Source organism: Ochotona princeps, chromosome 17 (assembly GCF_030435755.1).
Source record: "Ochotona princeps isolate mOchPri1 chromosome 17, mOchPri1.hap1, whole genome shotgun sequence".
Classification (NCBI taxonomy): Eukaryota; Metazoa; Chordata; class Mammalia; order Lagomorpha; family Ochotonidae; genus Ochotona; species Ochotona princeps.
The window spans coordinates 53,854,361-53,873,123 of record NC_080848.1 but is presented as its reverse complement, the minus strand read 5'-3'; the positions used below and the strand labels follow the sequence as shown (position 1 = coordinate 53,873,123).

Here is an 18,763-nt window from a genome sequence, read left to right as displayed (position 1 = left end):
GACTGAGCTGCTCGGAACGGAGGGAGGACTCGGGGAGGGCGCTTTTACGACAGTGAGGGGCCATAGGCCTCTTTACGACCCAGGGGCTTTGCGACAACAGCACTGCCGGCCCCGCCCCCTGAGGGAGGCCACACCTCGGACATCCTGCTTTACGGCAGGGGAGGGACGTTGACCGTAGCGTTATTTCCGGCGAGGCGCTGGGAGCCCCTCCGGTCCTGGCGCTGGTGGCGGACTGTGACGTCACAATCCAGACTCCTAGCTCCTCCCCCGGCCAGGCTTGCAAGCCTTTGATTGGCTGATTCGGATGAGGGCGGTGATGGAGAAGGGCGGGAACAAGGGACAGAGACAAAGAAAGCCTTTGGGTTGGACAAAAAGGGAAATGGTGAGCGGCGGGTACCCCGCCTGAGGCTGCCCGCAACATGGCCCTGACCCCGCCCCCACCGCGGCCGTGGGGCACGGGGGCGGGGCCCGCGCACTCCCCGCCCACTGGGCGGGGCCTAGGGCCGGGAGACGCGCGGGGCGGGGCGGGGCGTCAGGCAGTGGCCCCCTGGTGGGGCCATGGAGAAGCTCGGGGCTGCCGTCCGCTTCGGCGGGGAGTCTCCGGGCAGGACCGTCAGGGCCAGAACAGTCGAGGCTGGCTCTCAGCACCCTCAGCCCCCCGGGACCTTTGTCGTGTACAGTCCCGAGTCAAGGCGGCCCTTGACGGGGGGAGGGGGCCTCAGTGCTGGGGCCGGTCAGCACCCTGGGAAGGTGCCTGGCCGCAAGTGTGCCTTCTGTGTGGCGGGGTATCCCGTCCCCCAACCTGGAACTAGTGCATCCTGCCCGGGGCCCGGGAACCCCGCGGTGCACAGTTCAGAATGCAGTTCGTTATCGGGATCGACTTGCTTGCACTCTGAAGACTTGAATGTGGACCAACACCGGGGCATCCTAAAAGTCAGCCCCTACTTGATGAGATCTCCCAGTTCAGAGAAGTAAGAAATAGCCCGCCCTCCCCTGCCCACCCACCATGAGTAGGAGATGAGGTGCCGCACACATCCCGGCTGTGTTAGTGCTGCCTATGGCTGGGTCTGACCCCATCTGCCCTGCGGTGTGAGAACGCTCTGAAGGAAGGCCACTTCTAGAAAGTCTCTTCTTCTTTTTCTGTGCCCATCCCCTCAGAAAGGCCCAGCACTGGGATGAAATGAACATCCGGGCCACCTACCACCCTGCTGACAAGGACTATGGCTTCATGAAGGTGGATGAGCCCAGCACTCCCTATCGCAGGTGCTGAGCGCAGCCCGGTCCCCTCAGGTCACTCTCTCTGGTGGGGTTGGGGTGTGGGGAGCCTCCAGCTGGCGACCGCCTGGTGCCTCCCTCTCAGTGCTGCTTCCCCCTCTGCTGCAGGGAAGACAGCGATGAGAACCTGGCTGCGGGGTCCTCCCCCAAGGTGACCGCTGATATGCTGGAGCAGAGGTGAGAGTCCTGCCCAAGATCACTGCTGAACTCAGAACTTGGCTCTGTTTGGGGGAAATTTGTACTTGTTGATCCCCCAGATTTGGGAAGGTGCTGCTATTCTTGTTGGGCCTGGCCAGCACCGATGAGGTGGTGATAGTGGTGGACAATCAGCCAGCACCATCCCCTCAACACACACACCGAAATTATTCTCTGCTTTTGGTGCCCCCAGCTACTCTCCTTCCTCTTCAGGTTTGCAACAATGGACAATTTGCTCCCCAAGGTCCTCCAGTATGGTGATAACAGGAGCCCAGGGCCTGCTGCTGATGTCTCCAAGCCATGTAAGACAAGGACTGGGACTGGGTGGGAGGGAAGGCACAGGGAGTCTGCTGTTGGAGCCTGCTGGGACAGCCATGCACCCACACGGACCCACAGACTCCAAGGACTTTGCCCAGCAACGCAAGATGCACTACAGTGAAGGCAAGGCTTTAAAGCCTCAGAAAAACCTGCCCTTGGAGGACAACATGGCCGGCCAGGGGCCCAGTGCCAATGTCAGCAGCAGTGGACATCAGGTGACGCTGAGCCCAGAGCCCCTACCTTTGCAGAGAAGAGGGGCAGCAGAGCAAGCCAGCATTGGGGTCAAAGGTGAGCAGGAGCCACAAAGGACGATCTCCAGGGACTCAAGGGCACAGGGCCCATGGCCTGCACCTCACTTTTCTACTATAGTCTGTCTGCTCTGGGGGCAATCGGCCCAAAACCTTGCTGCCTGCTGGTGAGGAAATGCTGGCAGGTGGCTGGCTCCAAGGGGACAGAGGAGTAGGGTCCTCGCTCAGGATGCCCCCCCAGAAATGGTGAACTGCTGGGGAACTGGAAGACCAAGAAGGCTGGGGTTGGGTGGGTGGAGATAGAGGGCCTACTGAAGGGAGGGATCAGAGGAGTAAGTGGGGCGAGGATTTCTGCCCTCTGCAGTGGACATTGGGAGGGCAGGGATGCCCCTGGGGGGACAGGGACGCACCGGGGACAGGGGTGCTCCTGGGGCGCAGGGACACCCAGAGGACAGGGGTGCCACCTAGGGGACAGGGACACTCCAGGGGACAGGGTTGCTGCTGGGAGACAGAGAGTACCTGTTGACCACAAGGCTCAGGCTGCTTTGGTAATTGCTCAGGCTACTCTACCTGTGGAAATCGGTCGGTCCCAGCTTCGGGTCCTGTGACTGTGGAGCAGGGGATGGGTCCAAGACGCAAGGAGTATTTCACCCAAAGAAGATACTTGAGATCTGACTTCCATCCAGAGCTTGACATGGAAGACGAGCGGCAGGACAGTGAGCACCGGGATGGATCCATGTTGGGTGTGGGAGGGATAGGAGCCAGCACCCCCACTGGAGACCCTACCCCACATCTGGTAATGCTTCCAGGCTCAACAGGCATGACCTGGCGGAGGGAGAGCCCCCTAAGCACTGAGGTCCGCCTGCTGGATTCCACAAGCAGTTCCTTAAGTGAGCGCCAGCCCACCGAGGATTCCCTGACCATGATGGTGATATCTTCACAGCCAGGTGAGGACAGCAGGCCACCATCTCCCAGGTGACACACTCCTGTCGCCCAGTCCCCCATCCCCAATCCTACAATAACAGGTAATAAGAGCATCCCTAAGCATCCCAGAGGCTAAGACCCACAGTATTCACAGAGGCCCGGAAGGGGTGGGGACCCTCTCCTGCTGGGCCTCCTTTGCAGACTCCAACCTTCACCTCAACTTCTGTGTGCTCCTGTACCCACCCCACTCCAGGAATCACCACATCATCCCAAGAGAGAAGGTCACAGGTACTAGACTGGGTGCAGTGGCCTGGGGCCCAGGAGCTGAGCCCTCAAAGCCCGGGGAGCTCCAAGAAGGAACGTGGAAGCCACCTGGACCCCTCCAGCCACAGAAGGCATAAATGTAAGCCCAGGCAGAGGCAAAGGGGTGCCTGTACTGGCCAAGGAAACAGAGAGGCAGAGCGGCTGGGTCCTAGAGAGTCTGCCTGCTGCAGGTAAGCTCCCAACCCTGCCTCTTCTCTTTCCAGATGAAACCGTACAGGTTCCTTGGACCCAGAAGGAAGAGATCTGACGGCGGAAAGCGTCTGGGGGTGGGGTGCGCCCCCTCATCCCACCCCAGCCCAGGGTAGATAATAAAGAGCAGAGCAGGAGTTGGAGTGCTGTGACTGGGGGTGCCAGGCCAAGCCTGTGCAGCCCCTCTCAGGGAACGGAAGGTGGCTGGGGGCAGCCCAGGGTATCAGCTTACGCAACAGCCTGGAGTGTCTGTGACTGAGTAAACCATACATTCTCCAGCATCCTTCCCATCTCCCTGATGAGCAAGCTGCGGGATCCCAGCGCCTGCCCAGGGTCACACAGCTTCTCAGTCACAGAGGCTCTGCGGAACCAAAATGAGGCCCCAGGCTCGCCGAAGCAGAAAGAGGCCAGGGTGCCAGGAGGAAAGTGACAGCTCATAGTCTCTTGGGGCGGGGCCGCGGCTTCTCTGATCTAGGGTTCCCTCCCCCCTCCTAGGCCCCACCCTAATAGCTCTGCCTGCAAGTGTGGGGAGAGAGCTCCTCCTAGGACACCCCTTTCCCTTAGGCACCTCTAGGCCCCATCAGCAGAGGACCCTCTCCTCTTCTGCCTTCACTGCCCCTCCTGGGGTGGCTAGGGCTTCGGCCGGCATCCCTACCTGCCCGTCTCCTGGGCTCCCAGTGCAGCTGAACCAAGATGACGGTCAAGCTGGACTTCGAGGAGTGTCTCAAGGATTCACCTCGCTTCCGGTAAGTGGCTGGAGGTCTGAAGGGGCCCAAGAAAGGGCAAGTCCAACACCCACCCACCCCCTATACCTCGCGACATACATGACTTTCTTTGGGTCAGGTCTCCCAACATGGTGCAGGCCTCTGAGGCACAAGAGAGCCATGGGCCCAAGTGGATTGAAGCTACGGCTCTCCGATGTTCTCTGCCCCTGGTCAGCCCCCTCTAGCTTCTCCAGCCTCTCTCTTCAGCTCCCCTCCAGGCTGGCATCCCCTCCTCCCTCCCACCAGGACCCCTGCCCCTCCCCCAGCACCTGCTCTGGGGCGGTTAGCAACTTCCTGTCCTGGCCACATCCACCTTCCTTCTACCCTTCCTGCTGTGCACCCGCACGCCTTACTCCCTACAGTTGCTCCTAACTTGGCAGACTAGAGGGGCAGGGTGAGGGGCTCCCAGCCCTAGCAGTTTTCTCAGTCTGTACCCACCACCCCACACAGTAATCATGATGTGACAAACAGTCGGCCCTGCTCCAGATCTTAGCTTTGTGTCCGTGACCCCATGTCTCCTCTCCCAGAGCCTCCATTGAGCTGGTGGAAGCCGAGGTGTCCGAGCTGGAGACCCGCCTGGAAAAGGTGACTGACCTGGCCTGAAGGGGCGGGGGGAGCCAAGTAGGAGAGGGCGGGGGAAGCTGGGGAGCTGAGCAGCAGCTCTAGGGTATTAAATGCCGAACGTGTTGGGTGGATAAGAAGCAGAGAGGTGCCCAGGACCCTAAGAAAGCAAGGCTCCCTGGGGCCACGCTCAGCTCCTGAAGCTGCTTGCCATATTGGCAGAGCCCCTGCATAGAGCCTGGGCACTAGGACAGGAAGGCCCTCGCTCACCACCCCACTCTGCTATTGTTTAATAATTCTTAAACACAGTGCACCATGTCAGCACATGTAAACACTGCACCCTGGTCAAGTCAGCCAACTAGCATTTCCAGCACTGTTTGTCTTCTCTCTGTTGAGTACCCACCACTGCCTCTCTTCTCCACGCAATGTAGGATGTGTGACTGTGAGCTGTGCTTGCCCACCGTGCTGCATCTGTCATTCTCCCTGCCTCCCAGCTGCTCTTTATTTGGGGCCAGTGCCGTGGCTCAATAGGTGACCTCCGCCCTGTAGTGCCAGCAGCCTGTATGGGTGCTGGTTCGTGTCCCTGCTGCTCTACTTCCCATCCAGCTCCTTGCTTATGGCCTGGAAAAGCAATAGAGGATAGCCCAAAGGCTTGGGACCCTGCGCCCATGTGGGAGACCCTAAAAAAACTCCTGGTTCTTGGCTTCGGTCAGCTCAGCTCTGGCCATTGCAGCTATTTAGATAGTGAACCAGTAGATGGAATATCTTTCTCTTTGTCTCTGCTCTCTATGAACCTGCTTTTCAAGTAAAATAAATCTTTAAAGAATGTATTTGAAGGGGCTCAGCACAATGGCTGCATTGGCTAATCCTCTGCCTTGTAAGTGCCAGCATCCCATACGGGTGCCAGCTCATGTCTTGGCTGCTGCACTCCCCACCAGCTCCCTGCTTGTGGCCTGAGAGCAGCACAGGATAGCCCAAAGCTTTAAGACCCTGCACCTGCACGGGAGACATGGAAGAAGCTCCTGGCTTCAAATTGGCTCAGCTCCAGCCATTGTGGCTACTTGGAGAGTGAACTGACAGATGGAAGATCTTGCTGTTTCTCCTCTGTAAATCCGCCTTTCCAATAAAAATACACCATATATATATATGTATATTTGATGGTGTAACAGGCTCATCCTCTGCCTTCAGGGCTGGCATCTCATATGCACACTGGTTTGTGTCCTGGCAGCTCCACTCTCATCTACCTGTCTGCTTATATCCTAGGAATGCAGGAGAGAATGACCCAAAGCCTTGGGCCCTACACACATACGAGAAACCCAGGAAGAAGCTTCAGCTTTGCAAATCATTGGGGAGTGAACCAGTAGATGGAAGACCTCTTTCTCTTTTACTCTTGGTCTCTTGTCTCTCTACCTTTCAAATAAATATATTTGTTAAAAGATTTTTTTATTTGAAAGGCAGATTAATTTATTTTTTAAAGATTTATTTATTTTTATTGGAAAGTCAGGTATCCAGGGCCTGGCGGCGTGGCCTGGCGGCTAAAGTCCTCGCCTTGAACGCGCCGGGATCCCATATGGACACTGGTTCTAATCCCAGCAGCTCCACTTCCCATCCTGCTCCCTGCTTGTGGTCTGGGAAAGCAGTCGAGGACGGCCCAAAGCTTTGGGACCCTGCACCCGCGTGGGAGACCCAGAAGAGGTTCCTGGTTCCTGGCTTCGGATCGGCACAGAACCGGTCGCTGTGCTCACTTGGGGAGTGAGTCATTGGATGGAAGATCTTCCTCTCTGTCTCTCCTCCTCTCTGTATATCTGACTTTCCAATAAAAATACATAAATCTTGGGCCCGGCAGCGTGGCCTGGCAGCTAAAGTCCTCGCCTTGAACGCCCCGGGATCCCATATTGGTGCCGGTTCTAATCCCGGCAGCTCCACTTCCCATCCAGCTCCCTGCTTGTGGCCTGGAAAAGCAGTCGAGGACGGCCCAAAGCTTTGGGACACTGCACCCGCGTGGGAGACCTGGAAGAGGTTCCTGGTTCCCGGCTTCGGATCGGCACAGAACCGGCCCGTTGCGGCTCACTTGGGGAGTGAATCATTGGATGGAAGATCTTTCTCTCTGTCTCTCCTCCTCTCTGTATATCCGGCTTTCCAATAATAATAAAATCTTAAAAAAAAAATACATAAATCTTAAAAAAAAAAAAAAAAGAAAAAGAAAGTCAGGTGTCCAGAGAGTAGGAGAGAGGAAGATCTTCCATCTGCTGATTTATTCCCCAAGTGGCTGCAACAGCTGGAGCCAAGCCAGTTAGAAACCATGAGTGAGGAGCTTATGCTGGGTCTCCCACGTGGGTGCAGGGTCCCAAGGCTTTGAGCCATCCTCTACTGCTCTCCCAGGCCACAAGCAGGGAGCTGGATGGGAAGCGGGGCCTCTGGGACATGAACAGGTGTCCATATGGGATCCTGGTGCATGCAAGGTGAAGACTTTAGCCGCTAGGCTACTGCGCTGGGCCCTGAAAGGCAGATTTTACAGCGAGAAAAAGAAAAAGTGATAGAAAAAGGTCTTCCATCTGCTGGCTCACATCCCAAATGCCCATAACAGCTGGAGCTTGGCCAGGTTTAAGCCAAGGGCCTGGGGCTCCATCTGGATCATGCATGAGTGGGAGGACCCCAACTAGTTACTTGAATCACCATCTGCTGTTTCCCGTTAGCAGGGACCTCGGTTCGAAGTGGAGGAGCTGGGACTTGAACCGGGCACTGATGTGGGAGGGGTGTTCTAGGCAGTGGCTTAACCACTGTGGTAACTCCCAGCAGCTTCCCCCTCCCCAGCTTGTTTTTCTGTATGTTTTTACCCACTAGAATGTAAGTGGCAGAAGGACCTCTTCTAGGTTGTTTAGAATTTTTTTTAATTTGTTTATTTGAAAGGCAAATTTACAGGGCCCAGCACGATAGCGTAGTGGTTAAAGTCTTGCCTTGAACGTGCCAGGATCCCATATGAGTGCCGGTTCTAATCCCAGTGGTCCCACTTCCCATCCAGCTCCCGTCATGTGCCCTGGGAAAGCAGTTGAGGATGGCCCAACGCTTTGGGACCCTGCATCCATATGGGAGACCTGGAAGAAGCTCCTGGCTCCTGGCTTCGGATCGGCTCAGCTCCAGCTGTTGTGGCCGCTTGGGGAGTGAATCTCTCCTCTCTGTATATCTGATTTTCAAATAAAAATAAATAGATCTTAAAAAAAAAAGGCAAACTTACAGAGAGCTCTTACAGCTGCTGGTTCAGTTCTCAAATGGCTGCAACAGCTGGAACTGGGCCAGTCCAAAGCCAGAAGCCAGAAGCCTCTTCCAGGTCTCCCATGCAGGTGCAGGGTTCCAAGGCCTTGGGTCATCCTCCATTGCTTTTCCCAGGCCACAAGCAGGGAGCCAGATGGGAAGTGGAGCAGCCAGGGCAATAAACTGCCACCCATATGGGATCCTGGAGCTTGCAGGGAGAGGATTAGCCAAATGAATCATGTTGTTGGGCCCTGTATGATTTTTGTAATTTGAGTACCTTATAGACTTGGCAGGAATAAGGACAAAGATTCTCTGTGCCTCTCACGCAGCTCCTCCAGTGGAGACATCTTTGCATAATTCTAGGGCTTTACCCAAGTCAGGAAATTAGTATTTGCACAGTATGTACGCTCCACAGTAAAGTACACATACTCTGTGTGTTTGGTTATGTCTGTATGGATTTTTTTTTTAGATTTTTTTTTTTACTTTTTTTTATTAATTATTATGCATTATGTGACAGTTTCATAGGCTCTGGGAATCCCCCCACCCCTCCCCACGCCCCTCCCCCCTGGTGGATTCCTCCACCTTGGTGCAGTATTACAGTTCAAATTCAATCAAGATTCTTTTAGATTTATTTTTATTGGAAAGTCAGATTTACAGAGAAGGAGAGACAGAAAGATCTTCCATTTGCTGGGTTACTCCCAAGTGGCTACAATGGCTAGAGCTGAGCCAATCCAAAGCCAGGAACCAGGAGCTTCTCCTGAGTCTCCTTTATAGGTCCCATGGCTTTGGGCCATCCTCTACTGCTTCCAGGCTACAAGCAGGGAGTTGTATGGGAAGTGGAGTAGCCGGGATACAAACTGGCACCCATATGGGATTCCAATGCATGCAAGGCGAGGACTTTAGCTGCTAGGCTACCAGGCTGGACCCCTTTGTGTGGAATTCTATGGTGTTTTCCCACATATGTGACCATTAGTACTACAAATATAAAATTCCTATCAGCACAGAGGAACTCAGTCATGCCTCCTCCTTCTACAGTCCACGGTGACCACCAGTTCCTTCTCAATAGCTTTGTCATTTCTAGAATGCAGAAATTGAATCAAGTTGTATGAGACCTCTAAAATATTTTCTTAAAATATATGATTTTACTTGGAAAATAAGAATTACACAGAGAGGGAGAGATAGATCTTCCATCTGCTGATTCACTCCCTAAATGGCTGCAGCAGCCAGTGCTGCGCCAGTCTGAAGCTGAGAGCCAGGAGCTTCTTCGGGGTCTCCCACATGAGTGTAAGGCTCCAAGGACTTGGGCCATCCTCTGTCGCGTTCCTAAGTCATTAACAGGGAGCTGCCTGGAAGGGCGGCCCATGTGAACTGCTGGCATTGACAGACAGAAGACCAGCCTATTAAAGCGCTGTACTGGCCCCTGTATGTGGCCTTCCAAAAAGGCTATTAATTAATTTATTTATTTATCTTTTTATTTATTTTCACTCTGTTTGAAAGACAAGAGAAACAGAGCTAAAGATCTTTCATCTATGGGTTCACTTCCCCAAATGGCCACAGCAGCCAGCTCGGCAAGGCTGAAGCCAGGACTCCTTCTACAGGTGGCAGGGACCCAAGGGCTTGAATCACTGCTGCCTCCCAGAGTGCACCTTTACAGGAAGCTCGATCAGAGGGAAAGGAGCCAGGACTCGAACCAGGCACTCCTAAATGTGTTATGTGACATAGCTGGTGAGGCCACCACTTGTAATGCCAAGTGAGCCCCAGGTGGGCCCCTGCCACCCACGGGGAGACCCGGATGGAGTTCCAGGTCTCTGACTTCAGTCTGACCCAGCCCCAGCTGTGGAGGCCATTTGGGGTGTGAACCAGCCAATGGACATCATCTCTGTTTTCCCAACCGCCCTGTCTCTGTCACTCTGCCTCTCAAATAAATAATCTTTTTAAAAGAATTGGCCGTGGGCCAGTGCAGTAGGCTAGTGGCTAAAGTCCTCAACTTGCACGTGCTGGGATCCCATATGGGCGCCAGTTTGTGTCCTGGCAGCTTCATTCCCATCCAGCTCCCTGCTTGTAGCCTGGGAAAGCAGTCAAGGGCAGCGCAAAGTCTTAGGAACCTGCACTTGTGTGGGAGACCTGGAAGAAGCTCCTGGCTCCTGGCTCCTGGCTTTGGATCAGCTCAATTCTAACCATTGCAACCACCTGGGGTATGAGACAGTGGACGGAAATCTTTGTCTGATTTTCCAATAAAAATAAATAAACCTTAACACACACACACACACACACACACAAAGGATTGGCTGCCCCTACACCTGAGAACAATGCTTCTGAAGCTTTTCTGTGTTGTTGCATGTGTCCATAGTTCCTTTGTCTGGCTGAGTACTGCTCTGCCATATGGGAGCACTACCTTAGGAAATTTCCTGGCTTGCATACAGCAGGGCCTGGGTTGGTGAGGAACAAGCGCTCTGGCTCCACACAGTGTGTGTTGGGTATGCCTTACCACTGACCGGAAGCTTGCCTCTCGCTTAGCGTCTTGACCGCGTCTTTCGCTAGAAGTCTGTGGTTCCTGGAAGCTTCCACAAGCCCCCAGACATACCTGTGGGCTTAACAGCAGCGCAGGGAAGCTCTCATAGCCCAGGCTTGCTGAGCTCCTGCCCCCTCCCTGCTGAGTCCAGGACCTCCTCGGATGGTTGCTGTGTCTGGTGAGACGTGACTGCAGGGGCACTGTGTCATAGCCCTGCCGGTCACGAGGTCTAGGGGCCGGGAAGCTGCATCCTGGCTTAGCCACCTGCTTCTAGCCTCATGCGTCCCCGCCCCCCAGTTTATCAGATCTCTCTGTCCATTGAAGAGGCCACACAGGATAGACTCCAGGAATACACCCTGGCCTCCTACCTTGACCCCGACGCTGGGGCTTAGAGGTCCAGTGAGTACAGGGAATGTTGTTGGAACACACACTGGATGGCCCCTTTTACCCTTTTTTTTTTTTTCTGCTGGCCAACATTATTTTATTTGACATTTATCATGCTCATGTTAACTCATGCATACCTAACGTACCTTAATTTGACACACGAAAAAAAAAAAAAATGGGTGACCCTACTCAGTAAAGCTGAGGAAGACATGGAACATCCGTCACATAGAGATTTCCAGACGCTATGTGTAGCCAGACAAGAGGAGGTGGTGCCACTCTGGGTCTTGGCAGGCAGCCAGGCCAGGGAGAGACACAGGAAGGACTTATGAGATTGAGCTGACAGTGGTCTTAGAGACAAGCTGGGAGGAGTGGGCAGCAGTGGCCAAGTGGCAGAGATGGGAACAGATGAGGTATGGGTGAGGAGTGGAGAGCGTTGGGCCCTGCTGGAAGTGAGGCAGGCAAGGTCTGGAAGGAGGGGTAGGACCCTGGGCGAGAGGGGACCATGGGAGTTATTGACATCACACCTGCTGCTTGGCCTTGTTCTCTCCCAGCTTCTCAAGCTGGGCACTGGGCTCCTGGAGAGTGGGCGTCAATACCTCGCTTCTGGCCGGGCCTTCATTGCTGGCATTTGTGACTTGGCCCGCCTGGGCCCACCGGAGCCCATGATGGCGGTATGTGGAAGGGCTGTTCCCAGGGTGGAGGAGGGGAGAGGGGGAGGCTAGGAGCAGGGATGAGAAGCCGCCACCCAGCCTGACCACCCTGTAGGAAGGGGTTCTGGAATGAAGGGATTTGCCACCCCATACCTGGTGCTTTCTCCATCTCTCCTTTTGCCCAGGAGTGCCTGGACAAATTCACTGTGAGCCTGAGCCACAAACTGGACAGCCATGCAGTGAGTAGGGGAAGCAAGGAGCTATGCAGAGGTCGGGGGCGAGGCAGGTAGAAGGCGGAGGTCAGGGCCAAGCTATGTGTGTGGTCCTTACCTTCACCTGAAAATTCTGCTTTCCCCAGGAGCTTTTGGATGCCACTCAGCACACGCTACAGCAGCAAATCCAGACCCTGGTCAAGGAGTGAGAGGGGAGGGGGCTTATTTTCCTTCAGCCCTCTTGCTGTCACCAGCTGACCTCCCTGAATAAGAGTTGTGGCATGGGGATGGGGTCGGGGAGTGTCCTAGGGCCCTGTTCTTCCAGGGAACCCCTTGCATGTCCCACCGGACAGAGCAGGCTCATCCTGGGCATTCCTGGCTGGGGCGGGTAACAGGTAGGCACCTCGTGATGCCAGGTGTTCCCCACCACCACCCTCAGAGGTCTTCGTGGTTTCCGGGAGGCTAGGCGAGACTTTTGGCGAGGGGCTGAGAGCCTGGAGGCAGCCCTGATCCACAACGCGGAGGTGCCCAGGCGCCGGGCCCAGGAGGCTGAAGAGGCGGGGGCAGCTCTGAGAACTGCTCGAGCTGGGTACCAGGGACGGGCATTGGATTATGCTCTGCAGGTGCTTGCCCCAACCTGTCATCCCAGGGTGCCCAGTGAGGCTAGGGGGTGGGGGGTGCCTTGATTTCAAGACTGAAGCTGAGGTCTTTTTGGACCCTCAGATCAATGTGATTGAAGACAAGAGGAAGTTTGACATCATGGAATTTGTGAGTTGTGGTAGTGGCCATAGCAAGGTGGACAGAGAGGGCAAGGTGGACGGAGGGAGGGAAGCCTTTTCCCTGTCCCCCTTGTCCTGCAGGTGCTGCGTTTGGTGGAAGCCCAGGCCACCCATTTCCAGCAGGGCCATGAGGAGCTGAGCCGGCTGGCGCAGTATCGCAAAGAACTGGGTGCACAGGTGGGACCTATGGGGGATGGCAGGTGCTGGAGGGAGGCTGGAGCAGACACAGGCGTCTGAGACACCCCCTCTCTGCCCAGTTGCACCAGCTGGTCTTGAATTCAGCACGAGAGCGGAGGGACATGGAACAGCGGCACGTGCTGTTGAAACAGAAGGTGAGAGTGGGCAAGGCCCAGAGCCCCGCTGGCTTGTCCATGGTCCACTTCAGTCATCCTGTCACCTCTGCGTCCCCGCAGGAGCTGGGTGGGGAGGAGCCAGAGCCGAGCCTGAAGCAGGGGCTTGGTGGCTTGGTCATGGAAGGACATCTCTTCAAACGTGCCAGCAACGCGTTCAAGACCTGGAGCAGGTGAGGAGGGGCCGCTGCGGTCTGGTGCACCCAGGCGACAGTACGCTCAGCGAGGCAGAGCAGACCAAAGGCCCTCAGTCAGGACAGACAGGAAACCTGGTGCCAAGGCCGGCTGTGTGTAATGTGTGGAGAGTAAGCAAGCAAGGGGCTGGCAAAGCCGGGTAATGGTGGGTCCTGGGAAGCTGGCTTTGAGCAAAGGCTCGAAGGTGATTGGAGAATGTTCTAGGCTAAAGAGGGTGCCAGCACAACCTGGATAGAGGGAAGGAGGAAGAAACCGAGCTGTTGGGGATATGCATCGTTGTAGAACCTTGTTGGCTTTTGTAGGGACCTGGGGTCCAGTCTGAGGGGCATGGGGAACTCCTCGGGTTTGTGGTTGAGCGCTGACACATTCTGACTGGATTCCTTCCCATCCCATGACCATAGCTAACTCCTGTGGAGTCTTGGGGCAGTGAAACCCCTCCAAACTGCGGCCACTGTTCTGATCAGGCCGTGGATCTCCACAGGCCACCTCAGAGCACACGTCCAGCTCCCTGGGCATCCCTCGGCCCAGCGAGGTGGATGCCTAAATTCACCTGGCAGCCAACTAGTGCTGTTGTTGCGTTGTCCCTGGCCGTGTAAGAGAGAAAATGGCAGCAGTAGACGCCTTTGTTTTCAAGATTTCTTTATTTGAAAGGCAGAGTTACAGAGAGAGGGAGACAGAGATGGAGTTCTTCCGTTTGCTAATTCATTCCCCACATGGCTGCAATTGCTGGGGCTAGGCCAGACGGAAGCCAGAGCCTGGAGCTTCTTCCAGGTCTCCCACATATGTGTCAGGGGCCTAAACACTGGGGCCGTCTTTAGCTGCTTTTTCCAGGCTCTTAGCAGGGAGCTGAATGGGAAGCCGAGCAGCTGGAACACAGAACCCATATGGGATGCTGTATCACTTAACTCTCAGTACCACAGCAGTCCTCCCTCACCAACAGATTCCTTCAGTTACAAAAGGCATTTTACTGCCATCTGCTGGAGAATTGTCCTCTTAAATAAAGCAGCTGAACCCCACTCTGCACAGCCATCTCCCCTTCTCTGGAATGTCTCATGGGACGGTCAGCCCAGATCTCTCTCTCCTCTGCAAATCTCTTAAGGGGAGAAGGGCCCAGCCTTTCCTCTGCTTCCCCCGCCCTGTCCCAGGCCTCACCCTGAGGCTTCTGGGTCCACAACCTGTTTCTGTCCCCTACAGACGCTGGTTCACCATTCAGAGCAACCAGCTGGTTTACCAGAAGAAGTATAAGGTGGGTAGACCCGGGTACCAGCTGACTGCCACTCTGGGAGGCCCAGCCCTTGCCCATGGCTGGACACCTGTCCCTGGTCACCTGCTCCTGCCAGGACCCAGTGACTGTGGTGGTGGACGACCTCCGACTCTGCACCGTGAAGCTCTGCCCAGACTCCGAGAGGCGGTTTTGCTTTGAAGTGGTATCCACTAGCAAGTGAGTGCTGGCCCATGGTGTCCCATGATGTCGAAATATTTACCACCCAGCAAGGCACAGCTGGTCACAGTGGTGCTTCCAACGCCCCCAACACACACATAGCTTCCATCCTTCAGCCCTCATCGGCTGCCCCAGGAGACCCTGGGGGAGAGAAGGTGAAGAGGGGATATGGAGGAGGACAGTACTTCTCTGTTTGCTCTGAGGCTCTGCCTTGATAAACCCAGCATCAGGTGAAAATGCCTGAAGCCAGAAATACATTCAGTACGCTGGACTGGGGCATCACAGCTTGGCCCACATCTAGGTGCTATCTCCTACCTCCAAGTAAGCTGAAAGTGATCAGGTAATTGATTGAATACCATGCTGAAGGCCAAACCCTGCGTGGCTGGATGGGTGTGCCACTGCACCGTAGAAAAGCTCAAGTTCAGAAGTCCTGCTGTAGTGCAGTGGGGGCAGGGGATGTCTGCATTTCACTCCGCCAGCCTTCTCTCCGTCCCCCACTGGCCTCTCCCCCTCAGGTCCTGCCTCCTCCAGGCCGACTCGGAGCGCCTGCTGCAGTTGTGGGTCAGCGCTGTGCAGAGCAGCATCGCCTCCGCCTTCAGCCAGGCTCGCTTGGAAGACAGCCCCAGGGGGCCAGGCCAGGTAACCTCCTTTGGGGGAGGCAGAGCCAGCTCACCCTGGGAACTGGGGCCACCCCTTCACCCTGCCTGTGTGAGTTTTCTTTTTGTCTGCCCCCCCCACTAGGGTTCAGGATACCTGGCCATGGGCTCTGCTGCCACCCTGGGCTCTGGCGGGACAGCCAGAGGAAGGGAGCCTGGAGGAGTAGGGCAGGTGGCGGCCCAGGTGCAGAGCGTGGATGGCAACGCCCAGTGCTGCGACTGCCGGGAACCAGCCCCTGAGTGGGCCAGCATCAACCTTGGCGTCACCCTCTGCATCCAGTGCTCCGGCATCCACAGGTTACTGCCCTGGGCCCCACGTGGGAGGGCCTGAGGGAGACCCAGGTGGCCCAGTGCCTCAGTGTCCTGGTGTGGCCAGAGGCAGGAGACACTCAGAGTAGTTGATCCGCTTGGTTGGAAGCACTGGGGTGGGGGTAGGGGAGCCGAGGAGATGGAGGTGGTGTGACCCTGAGGCCCTGGCCATCCTGGTTGGTGGTCTGCTGAAAGGAGGGAGAGAGTTGTCCATGCCAGAGTGTCCTGAGGGAAGGGGGTGGTTTAGGGCCTTAATATGAGACACAGGAGAGTAGGGGGAGGGCGGGGACTAGGCATACTTGGGTGGAGGTGCCAGGGCCACAGCATCCCTGCGTGGCCCCCAGGCAGCCCTTGCCTCTGAGCCAGGAGGGCCTGACGCTGTCCCCTCTTGCCCCCCAGGAGCCTCGGGGTTCATTTCTCCAAAGTCCGGTCTCTGACTCTGGATTCCTGGGAACCGGAACTGGTGAAGGTAGCCTGGGCTAATGCAAGGGTGGAAGTGGGTGGCCCTCCTCTCTGGGAATACTGAACCCCTAGCCCCTCTCCGTCTGCCTCTCTGTCTCGGCCGCCTGCAGCTCATGTGTGAGCTGGGAAACGTGGTCATCAACCAGATCTATGAGGCCCGTGTGGAGGCCATGGCCGTGAAGAAGCCAGGGCCCAGCTGCTCCCGGTGAGGAGGAGCTCACCTCCACAGTGGGAGAGGAGGGAGAGCATAGGGTGGGAGTGAGCACGCCGCCCCGTCCTCTCTTCCCCCTCCAGGCAGGAGAAGGAAGCCTGGATTCACGCCAAATATGTGGAAAAGAAGTTCCTGACCAAGCTTCCTGAGATCCGAGGACGAAGGGTCAGCCGGGGAACCCCCAGGGGACATCCTCCTGTACCCCCAAAGCCTCTCATCAGGCCCCAGTCAGGGAGTTTCAGATCCAAGCCAGGTAAATAGGGCTGGCCGGCAAGCATTGAGCACCTGCTGTGCGCTCTACATGGTGCCAGGACCTCTGTGTGTGTGGTGGGGGACACCAGACTGCGGTTTCAGGGGTCACAGTGGGGAGGGGCACTGAGAATGGGATGCAGCGTGGAGCAGCATGAGCAAGCCGGGGATGGGAGTGTGGCCGGTTGTCTCACCTGTGACACCCAACCAGCCAGGGGCCTGGGCCAGGACGCACTGAGTCATGCTGGCCGTGCACCAAGGCACGCGCGCACTTTGGCCTGCCCACACCCATTGCCCTTCCACAATCCTGCCTCTCCCATCACAGCACAGAGGGAGAACCTGTGAAGAGGGTCCTCTCGAGACTCAGAGCTCACTCCCCCTTACAGAGCCCCCCTCTGATGACCTGGGAAGCCTACACCCGGGTGCCTTGCTGTTCCGAGCCGCCGGCCACCCTCCATCCCTTCCCACCATGGCCGATGCCCTTGCCCATGGAGCGGACGTCAACTGGGTCAATGGGGGGCACGAGAATGCGACACCCCTGATCCAGGCCACAGCTGCTGTAAGAGCCATGCAGACCCCCCAGTCACCCTTCGGCTCCTCTCACTACTACTCCCATCCCTCCTGCCTGTGGGGCCAGATCGGCAACGATGGAGTTGAGAGTGTGTGATTTGGAGGCAGAGCCTGAGCTGGTGTCCAGGCTGGACAAGTTACTAACCTCTGTGTGCTCTGGATTGGACAGCTGAGTTAAAGTCAAGTCTGACATGTAGTTGCTTACCACACCCCACCCTCTCACCCTGAGTCGACGCCACCCCCTGAAACATGTCGGAATCTACCCCTAACACAAACACACCCATTAACCTGTCCTGTCCACTTCTTGATCCAGAATTCGCTTCTGGCCTGCGAGTTCCTGCTGCAGAACGGAGCCAGTGTGAACCAAGCAGACAGTGCGGGCCGGGGCCCCCTCCACCACGCTACCATACTTGGCCACACTGGGTAGGGATGGCAGCCCCTGGGAGAGGAAGGCTCCCCAGCCAAGCTGGCCCAAGTGCCTCCTCTGAGCATGTCTATTGCCTCAGGCTCGCCTGCCTGTTCCTGAAACGGGGGGCCGATCTGGGGGCCCGGGACTTGGAAGGCAAAGACCCACTGACCATCGCCATGGAAACAGCCAATGCTGACATCGTCACCCTGTAAGAGCGCCTGAGGGGCAGGGCTAGTGTTTAGCCCACCTTAGCCTACTTACTGGGGCGGGGCCGGCGCAGGTGGGACCAGAGCCGGAAGGATGCTCTATGCTAGCATGGGGGGGGTGGACCAGGAACAGGGACCAGCAGGATCTGAGGAAGTTCATCCTGGCAGCTGGCATTCAGGGAGCCACATTTGGGCAGACATCTCTGATGCGCTAGGAATGCCACACAACGCCAACTCCAGGGATGGGTAGTTGGGGTGGGGGGGCTGAAGGAAAGCTCTTCATTCCTGAATTCCCTCTCCTTCAGGCTAAGGTTGGCAAAGATGAGAGAGGCCGAAGCCGCCCAGGGCCAGGCAGGTAAAGTATCCACTCAGGCCAGGCCCCACGCCCCTGCCTGGTGACTGCCTGCATTGGTGGATCCTGACACTTGGTTCCAACCCACATCTGTATTGGCCACGTTCCCCAACCCCTCCCCAGCACGAGGGAGCACGAGCTTCCCCTACCCTCTCCTGAAGAGCAGGTTTGGACCAGCCCAGTGCCGGCTGCCCGCAGGCAGAGCCGCGTGGTCTCCCCAGCCCTTCTCCAACCCTTCCAGGAGATGAGACCTATCTCGACATCTTCCGTGACTTCTCTCTCATGGCGTCAGATGACCCGGAGAAGCTGAGCCGGCGGAGTCACGACCTGCACACGCTCTGATCCCCTGCCCTACCCCGGCCCAAGGCCTCCAGGGCCCCATTCCCCACCCCCAGCTGCGGCTCCCCACCGCCCCTGCCCCATTAAAGCATCGGTTCTTGGCGCTGCCTTGGGAGTGAGCTTATTGGGTGCCACCCGCGGGCCCGGGAGGGGGTTGGGGCCGCTGCGAGCGGCGATGGGGTGAGGCCCTGGAGCTCAGGCCACGACGTGGCCGGCCGGCCTTCTTTACGGGGTGCGGGGAGCAGGCATCCCCGGAATCCGGCGGCTCAGCACCCGCCCCCGCGGGAATTCCCTCGGGAGCCGGTCGGCTCGAAGGGCCGGGATGGACGGCCCCGGCCCGCCCAGGCCGCAGACGTGAGGTCGGGCACACCTGGCGGGGCCGCATCCGGGCCGACGCGCCTGAGTCAACCGGCTCGGGCCTCCGGCC

General features: G+C 56.9%; 2 protein-coding genes across 2 annotated transcripts; both read left to right on the top strand.

Annotated features, from left to right (window-relative positions):
- The first annotated feature begins 521 nt into the window (after positions 1-521).
- Positions 522-3,610, top strand: LOC105942345 (uncharacterized). Its single transcript, XM_058676413.1, has 9 exons — positions 522-971; positions 1,159-1,263; positions 1,384-1,452; positions 1,684-1,772; positions 1,867-2,076; positions 2,597-2,752; positions 2,846-2,983; positions 3,214-3,363; positions 3,488-3,610. Exons 1-9 carry the CDS (start codon positions 559-561, stop codon positions 3,529-3,531), a joined length of 1,374 nt encoding a protein of 457 aa, XP_058532396.1. The 5' UTR covers positions 522-558; the 3' UTR covers positions 3,532-3,610.
- A 113-nt stretch (positions 3,611-3,723) lies between these two features.
- ACAP1 (ArfGAP with coiled-coil, ankyrin repeat and PH domains 1) lies at positions 3,724-18,438 on the top strand. The gene is made up of 22 exons (XM_004594811.2): positions 3,724-4,219; positions 4,765-4,822; positions 11,498-11,617; positions 11,782-11,835; positions 11,955-12,013; positions 12,248-12,431; positions 12,532-12,576; positions 12,669-12,764; positions 12,845-12,919; positions 13,001-13,110; positions 14,327-14,378; positions 14,473-14,573; positions 15,089-15,212; positions 15,315-15,526; positions 15,938-16,007; positions 16,111-16,205; positions 16,295-16,464; positions 16,847-17,019; positions 17,344-17,453; positions 17,537-17,647; positions 17,951-18,000; positions 18,239-18,438. The coding sequence occupies exons 1-22, from the start codon at positions 4,167-4,169 to the stop codon at positions 18,337-18,339; spliced, it is 2,223 nt and encodes a 740-aa protein (XP_004594868.2). The 5' UTR covers positions 3,724-4,166; the 3' UTR covers positions 18,340-18,438.
- The last annotated feature ends 325 nt before the right edge of the window (positions 18,439-18,763 follow it).

What these genes read in the sequence shown, in the direction of transcription:
- LOC105942345 (XM_058676413.1), top strand. Translation starts at nt 559, where the DNA reads ATGGAGAAGCTCGGGGCTGCCGTCCGCTTCGGCGGGGAGTCTCCGGGC. An exon ending in AGATCTCCCAGTTCAGAGAA is followed by an intron (nt 972 to 1,158) that starts GTAAGAAATAGC and finishes CCATCCCCTCAG; the next exon opens with AAAGGCCCAGCACTGGGATG. An exon ending in CCCAGCACTCCCTATCGCAG is followed by an intron (nt 1,264 to 1,383) that starts GTGCTGAGCGCA and finishes CCTCTGCTGCAG; the next exon opens with GGAAGACAGCGATGAGAACC.
- ACAP1 (XM_004594811.2), top strand. Translation starts at nt 4,167, where the DNA reads ATGACGGTCAAGCTGGACTTCGAGGAGTGTCTCAAGGATTCACCTCGC. An exon ending in AGTTTGACATCATGGAATTT is followed by an intron (nt 12,577 to 12,668) that starts GTGAGTTGTGGT and finishes CTTGTCCTGCAG; the next exon opens with GTGCTGCGTTTGGTGGAAGC. An exon ending in ACGTGCTGTTGAAACAGAAG is followed by an intron (nt 12,920 to 13,000) that starts GTGAGAGTGGGC and finishes GCGTCCCCGCAG; the next exon opens with GAGCTGGGTGGGGAGGAGCC.